Source organism: Teleopsis dalmanni, chromosome X (genome assembly GCF_002237135.1).
Source record: "Teleopsis dalmanni isolate 2A chromosome X, ASM223713v2, whole genome shotgun sequence".
In the NCBI taxonomy this organism is placed as follows: domain Eukaryota; kingdom Metazoa; phylum Arthropoda; class Insecta; order Diptera; family Diopsidae; genus Teleopsis; species Teleopsis dalmanni.
In genome coordinates this window covers 83,028,040-83,035,972 of record NC_051848.1, presented here as the reverse complement: position 1 = coordinate 83,035,972, position 7,933 = coordinate 83,028,040, and the positions used below count along the sequence as shown (strand labels likewise).

General features: G+C 29.5%; 1 protein-coding gene across 1 annotated transcript; it reads right to left on the bottom strand.

The window, feature by feature from the left end:
• Window positions 1–523: 523 nt before the first annotated feature.
• LOC119688619 lies at window positions 524–4,862 on the bottom strand. The gene is made up of 6 exons (XM_038103291.1): window positions 4,477–4,862; window positions 1,384–1,518; window positions 1,196–1,333; window positions 980–1,114; window positions 815–919; window positions 524–736 (listed from the first exon to the last, which is right to left on the bottom strand). The coding sequence occupies exons 1-6, from the start codon at window positions 4,753–4,755 to the stop codon at window positions 524–526; spliced, it is 1,005 nt and encodes a 334-aa protein (XP_037959219.1). The 5' UTR covers window positions 4,756–4,862.
• Window positions 4,863–7,933: the final 3,071 nt, after the last annotated feature.

The window sequence follows — 7,933 nt, the reverse complement described above, 5'->3', positions numbered from 1 at the left end:
TTATATTGTGGTGAAATCAAAAATATCTGCTAATCGCTACCACAATTTTATTACAAAAGTGATGGAAAGCCGCAAGATGTATGTTCCATTATTATTACTATTTATACATAAATAATTATTTACGGATTTTATCTCATGTCATATAAGAAATGGTTACAGTTATTGATGCATTAGGCATAGCAGTGGCGAATAAAAATTAACTAGTTTTAAAAGAATAATATAAATATATCCAAATAAATAAATAAATATATGAATAAATCAATTTTAAATAAATAATATTAAATATTAATTTTTAAATATATGAAAAATATATGTACTATATTCAAACATATATAAACGTATAAAATATATATCTTGGAATTATTTCAAGCACAATATAATATATCAATGCATTTACGTTTCCGTTGTATAAAATATGAAGTTGCAAATAATTGTTCGAAATAATTGTTTTTCAAATTTCTTTCATTTTACAGTTTTATTCATAACAAACTTTTTCTTGCAATTACCTCGCACCTACAATATCTTACAAATAAATTGAAATGAACACATATTTTATGGCGCTTACCGGCTTAAATATGTTTTCGTTCAGATCTGCAATTGACTCCAAGTCATCAGCGCTTGTTGTGCTTGAATCCTGAATCGAACAACTGTTCGACAAATCTTTATCACTTGAATCCTCAGGATAGCTCCTTCTATTTATATCTGTACTTGTATGATCGCTTGTTTCTGTGCATTTCTAGAGTTGTATTATTATATATATATAAGTGAATATAAATAATATTGTATATAAAAATATTTAGTTTTCGGTGTTTACCTTTTTCAACGATCTTTCAATTAAGTTCAGTTTATCTTTGAAATTTGTATCCATTGTCCTTTTTGGAGGATTTAATATTCTTCTATTAAGTCTGATTTTTTGCACCTATATTTGTTTTTTTGTTGTATTAATAAATTGCTCGTACACTAGGTTTGAAATACTAACCCGACCAGTTGGAACGGAATTGCCATTGGGATTAAGTAATTGCCACACTTTCGAAATTGATTCTACAACACTTCTACAGCGTTCTGGTATAGAGTTTTCGACTTTGTCAGTCGGCGTGGAATTTAATAAATGATGCTAGAATTGTGTTAATATATTTGAGTAGGTCAATTTAAGAATTTTTGCTTTAAAAATGAATGTAGGACAAAATAAAATTACCACTTCAAACATGCTTTCATTAGTATCCGCTAATATTTCTGTAGCAATATCCACTTTCCTGTTTGGTTGACCTACATCACTTTCTTCCTCATTATTGGATAAATATTGAGGCCCAATGTTGAGTTTGTTTTTTTCAACCTAATTATTTGAATTTTAAATATATTCTTTTACTGTTTTGAGGTACATACTTGATCAGTTGGAGTAGGTGGGCACATAGTAAGATCAATAAAGGGCATCTCTGATTTATGCAATTCTTCAATGTCATAGCATTTTGGGGTTGGATTCCAAAGCGTACCCTTCAGCGTTGAATTTGACCAATGTTTCTAAAATTATTGTAGCATAAATCAGAGAATGTGAATTTTGAAAAACTGATCATTTTGGGATACAATTTGAATTTTGTTAAAGTCATTTTAAATTTTAATATTAAATTGTATTTTTATAATAGAAAGAAAATAAGATGTCGACTAAAATGCGTGTGAAAAGGAAGACAAGTGTTGAAGTGATGAAGCTGTTATCGATCTTCATGTAATATGATATACACTTAGCAGAAAAACTCTGCGTACAAAAAGTAAATTTTGTTTCAACATATAAAAAATGATTATATAAATAAATTTTTTAAATCAATTTTATTTTTTGTTTGTACTTTAATTAGTTGACTTTATTTTAAGCTAAAACTTATTTCTAACACATTAGTAGAAAAATTATAATAATTAAAAATGTAAAAAATCAGCGCTATCAGTGGCAGAAAAAGTCTGCGTACAAAACATATAAAGGGGAATTCCCGAAGTTTTAATAGTAGAACTTTGGCGTGCTTTATGTTTTACTGTACCAGTATATCATTATACACAATCCCACGCACTTATTTTATAATTTAATGATTAAAAAGTAATTAACTTTTTAATGACAAATAAAGGAAAAGAAATTATTATCAGTGAAAGCAGTATTATTATTGATTTATGGAAAAAAAGGAAAATGTATCCCAAAATTGATCAAATCGTTAAGCGGTCACATTATTTTATCCAAAGAGTAGTGAACAACTACAACTAAATAGGATTATTGACCTAGAAGTTGGGATCTGGGCGTCCATCCAAGCTGTCAACAAGAGAAACCCGCAGCATTATTAATTCAGTGAAAGATAATCCTCGTCTAACTGGACTTCTGTTATAGAAATATATTGACCAGACATTCCAGAAGCAAATTCACGTGGATACTGTACACAAAATATTAAAAAAATACCACTACCATGGCCGGTTTGTACGAAGCAAGCCGCTTATCTCCAAAGCTATTAGAATGAAGCGTTTAGCATTCGAAAGGGAGTATTTAAATAAGTCTCCAGAATTTTGGAAACGCATAATTTTTTCAGACGAAAGCAAATTTTGCCTCTTTAGCATTAAAGGTCGAACGATTATATGGCGAATTCCGGGTACTGCCTTTAATAATGAAGATTTGTATTCAACAATAAAACACGGTAGTGGAGGAGTAATAGTGCGGGGGTGTATGGCGAGTAATAGAGTGAGAAAAATGGAATACATTGAGTCGATAATGAGTAAAGATGATCTCCTTAGAAAGCTTGAATATTATTACCTTTATAGGAACTTTTAATGATTTTTCCAACGACATAATAAGAAAAATTTTTGCTGCATGTCTCAAGAACACAATAAGTGCATTTTTTTTGTTGGTTTTACTAATCCAAATGAGTTTAAATTTATATGTTATAACGTAAGGCAAAATCAATATATACTATTCCGTAGTTAGGATTGTTTTCAACAAATAGTATATACAAATATAAAACATATATAAAACAAATAAACCATCGTCAGTTTAAAAATATTGCATATAAGTGCGCCCTTGTTCCCTTGTTAAAATATTGTGTTCAAAGAATCCAATTTTAAAAATTATTGCAAGCATGTGCAATAGTTATGATATATATTGTCTATATTTGTCCCGAGCTTTCCAGGAAATCCTTTAGCAAATCATCGTCTTTAATACAGAAGTGAAACTAATTTCAATATGTTATAAAATAGTTTAGTTTTAAGTTGTGAATCTCATTTGTATTTAGTGAATGAATATTATACTACATAACTCTAATTTACAAAATTGGTGGACAATTCATAGTTATTGTTTCACCAATCTAAGCTCTGATTGAGCTCTCTGGGTTGCACCAGTCAATAGTCTGCTTGTATTTCAGCTCTTTATATTTTGTGGTTGACAGGTATTTTTAAATAAAGAAGTGAAACCATATCAAGATTTACCTCATTTTTCATTTTCCCTTTTTTGTGCCTTACATTATACATTTATTACTAAACAAAACTAAATTAACCAACGTGACGTTACCATGACTGTCTGCTTAACATGGTGCTTAAGGAATCGCATGAGTTATATTCGTATAAATTATGTTACTCATGTGATTTCATTTTTTCATTTTTTATTTGTATTCATGTAAAAAATACCTAATGCCTAGTATTTCGTAAACAAAATAGGTGTTCATGCTTTTGTAACTAAGTTACGGTGATCTGTGATCACCATAACGATCAACTGTATCTACTTTTCATGATTTTGTAATGAGAAGAAAGTGCATTTCAACAACTTAACATAATTAAGTTGTACTAGCTGATGTTGGATTACGAAATAATGACAAACAAAGAGTTAAAATAAAACTAAACTCCGAGTTTTTCTACTTAACAAACCTCAAAAGAGAAACCAGTCTACCTCAGCAAATAGAGTAAGCATCAAGAACGTATAGTTACCAGTTGTAAAAAGATCCTAAACATCTTACGGGTGTAAGATATAAATATAGAAAGTACATAATTTTATTAAAAATAAAGTAAAACAAATATATTGAATTTGTTTAATTGATAATGTACCTTGCTAATACTGTTAAACTTGTACGGACGAGACTAAATAGTACCGCATCACTATTCTGATAATTATTGAGCTGTTCGATGAAACAACAGCTGAGCTGCAGTGGGAAATATTTTAAAAAATTTGAATTTAACACTAAATTCAAAGTATTTCAAAGGAGTCAATGATAAAGTAATAGAAACAAGTCTTAAATTAGTATATAGATTAGTTTTTAACATGTATTCTACCATTGTTTGCTTTGGTTTACTAAAAAGTGAAATGTGAAATGTCGTATTTGAGTAAACGTATAAACTTTTTTATAAACTGGAAAAGTTTTTGTAACTTTCATCGACTACTATCAACACTCGGGATAGTGCTATAACATAATTACAAAACTATCAGTACCGCTCTAATACGCACATTAATACTAATTTACTTACATCTGCCACAGCTGCGTTATTTCCTTTAGTTTCAACATGAGTTGTCTCGGACAATAAACCAGCGAATTTCCTCTTTCTGACAAATCTACTATTATTATTATTTTCCACCTCTCTCCCAGGAATTGATTCACCATTAGTCCGAAATTGATCACCATTCCAAATTTCAGGCAAACGTTGGTGTTTTTTAGCCCAATAGCGTTGCTTTTGTGACTTTTTCCTTTTACTCTTTTTGCCCACTGCTGATAAACGCACCTGCGCCGAATTATTCTTATTTTCCATACTTTCCCAAAATAACTGGTGTCAGATAGGCTTGAACTCAGCAAGAAGTTAGATAATAGCTTCTATATTGTTAAGATGTGAAATTATATTTGATATATCAGTGTTGACTGCAAGAAGTTGCAAAGCAAAAGAAATTGCCGTGACTCTTTCTATGCAACAGTTTTAAACTCACTGAAGTGATAATCAGCTGCTTCATAAAGGTAAGCTGATTGCTTAAATCTGTTCCAGTATTTTTGAACTTAAAAACATGTTAAGCATGTTATTATGTGTTAAGATGTAAAATTATTTTTGATATATCAGTATTGTATCAGTATTGACTGAAAGAAGTTGGAAAGCAAAAGAAAATACAGTAGTATTTGTGTGTTAGGTGTGACTTTTCCCAGCAGTTTTTTAGGAGACATTTGTCGCTAGGCATTAGTAACGTACACGAAGTAGTCCAAAGGAACTAGTGAAATGGGGTGTGTGGTTCGTGGGGATGTGTTAAGTCGCTAATTAGAATATATAAATTTTTTAATACTTTTTTTGTATAAAATTTAATAGCGCATTTTATTATTTTTGAACGAAGAGAATACCAAACAAATGAGAAACAAAGAAATTCAACCACATATAACTATTTTGGAACACTATCACATATTCCGATCCCTGGTAATGCAATGATTCACCAGTTGAAACAAAAGTCCACTGCTTATACTTGTTGTGTATAAACAAATTGAGAGCAATAGGCTTCGTTCTCTTGTTTTTAATAAAATGCCTCCTTCGCAATAGAGCGTTGATTTGCGATAGAGCGAATATGTAAAAACATACAACATTATGCTTAGTGGGACTGTGAACCTATTAAGTTCAGATCAAGTAATGTTAACAGATATTGATTTTATAAGGTCTTACTTACATTGGATAAATATCGCTTTTACTGCTAATTTATTGCAAATAATTTTAAAAATATAATACAAAAATATGTAAAATAATATTATATAATAATATCTAGAATTAAAACACGCTACGATATACATAAGTCATTAAAACACGCTACGATGAATACGAATAAATTAAAGATACGAAATTTAATTAAAGATAAGGTTGCAACATCATCTATAGATCATCAGTTAAGTCCCTAGACAATTTGATTTAACTGCAGCACAATTAGCTAGAAAGTAATTTATTAATATAAAAATATTTAATATGTATATATACACAAATTAAAATAAATATGTATGTAATAATATATAAAATGAACGTTTTATTTATTTTCCACATCAGGAACTAGTGAAAAGACAAGTTCCGCGGTGCATCGTACGGGGACAATTGACACCGGCAATGACAACTCAATATAAAATTCACCAATTGAGCCAACGTAAACTGCATTAACGCCCAGTTAGACGGTAGGTAACGTAAGAAATTAATTGAAAGCGAAATGCATAACCAACCAAACCTGCGTATTTGATAGGAACAAAATAAACAAAAGCGGCGAACTATATAGGCAGGTATATAGGTATATAAATACTAAGGTTAGGTTGGTTGTGCATTTCGCTTTGAATTAATTTTTTGCGTTACCTGCCGTCTAACTGAGCCTCTATGAAGCGACTAGTACTATACAGGGTTGCTGGGTTTTGAAGCACCAGTTTTAAACTCACTAAAAGGGTAAGCAGTTACTTCATAAAGCACGCAATCAATAGATCTTAGTACTTAGTTCTAGTACTTTTTAACTTAAAATCAAGTAATATGTGCTAAGATGTAAAATTATTTTTGATATATCAGTGATGACTGAAAGAAGTTGCAAAGCAAAAGAAAATGCAATTAATATGCCGTAGTAATTGTAAGTTAAGTGTGACTCTTTTTATGCAACAGTTTTGAACTCACTGAAGTGATAATCAGCTGCTTCATAAAGGTAAGCAACAATAGAACTGCTTCAGTACTTTTGAACTTAAAATAAAATAAATTTGAAAACACCAATAAAATCATATATCTTTTTAATAATAGTAGTTCAAATAGAAAGAACGGAACGCTTTTAAGAACAAATTTAGTAGTTTCTATATTTTCCTTCTTACTAGTAATTTCTTTTTTTTGAATAGATTTTTTATAAGTTTCATACTTTTGACCATAAATTTATGTTATTTACAATTCACAGTATGTATACTATATATAATTTATTGTATATATGTTTATGTTTATATTTAGTTAATATTATTTAATAATTTTTTAAAGAGGTTTTTTCGAACAGTAGTGAAATACAACAACAAAAATTTATTTTTTTTTTATATTATTTTAATTAATTGAATTTTTGGCTAACCATACAGCTGTTTCGAGTATTGCCAAATACCCATCATCAGTGGTCTTGGAAATAATTCTTGTATTTAATTATTCGTAAATAATTATTTTTTGAGACTGCAAGTACCAGGAATCGAACTCGGGTCCTGCCAAATGTGAAGCTCAGAATCAGTTTTCATCAGTTTTTCTTGTGGTCAGTGCACTGAAGAAAGTGTCATATTATTATGAATTTGAAATATTAAAAAATTTATTATTTTGTGAATAATGCATTAATATTTTTTGTTAATTAATGCATAATTCAATATTATGCAAATTATTCAGTAAATAATTTTAATTAAGTTCAGAAAGAAAATACAATACAAATCAAACGTAATTTCTTTTTCTCATATCGATTAGTTTGAGTTAGAAGTGCTCAAGTTACTTCACACACAAAATAGGCTACCAAGCTAATACAGATTAAGGATCTGGGTTAGCACCATGTAGCGTACAATCTACATTAACATTATATTACAATTCTACACATATGTTTAGAATATTATATATATTACATCCTAAATAAATAGGGCACTAACTCACTATTTAAAAAGACTGAATTGATGTGGAATACAGGAGTACAATTTGAACACAAGAAGAGTTGGTTCGGGAATTGTATTTACTTATAATTGGCATAGCAATTATATGACGACTAACTGGGCAATTCTGGCAAAGATCGTTGAATGTTTTTCGTACGATCTTAGTAAGATCGACCAGAAGACAGCTTGTAAGATATTAACTACTATGGCACAAAAGTCTTTCAAAAGAAGTTTTATCATTTGCAATTCGTGGTAGAAAGCTATTTTGTTCTATTTATATTGTGGTGAAATCAAAAATATCTGCTAATCGCTACCACAATTTTATTACAAAAGTGATGGAA

What these genes read in the sequence shown, in the direction of transcription:
- LOC119688619 (XM_038103291.1), bottom strand. Translation starts at nt 4,755, where the DNA reads ATGGAAAATAAGAATAATTCGGCGCAGGTGCGTTTATCAGCAGTGGGC. An exon ending in CACCTACTCCAACTGATCAA is followed by an intron (nt 1,334 to 1,383) that starts GTATGTACCTCA and finishes TCAAATAATTAG; the next exon opens with GTTGAAAAAAACAAACTCAA. An exon ending in ATTCCGTTCCAACTGGTCGG is followed by an intron (nt 920 to 979) that starts GTTAGTATTTCA and finishes AAACAAATATAG; the next exon opens with GTGCAAAAAATCAGACTTAA.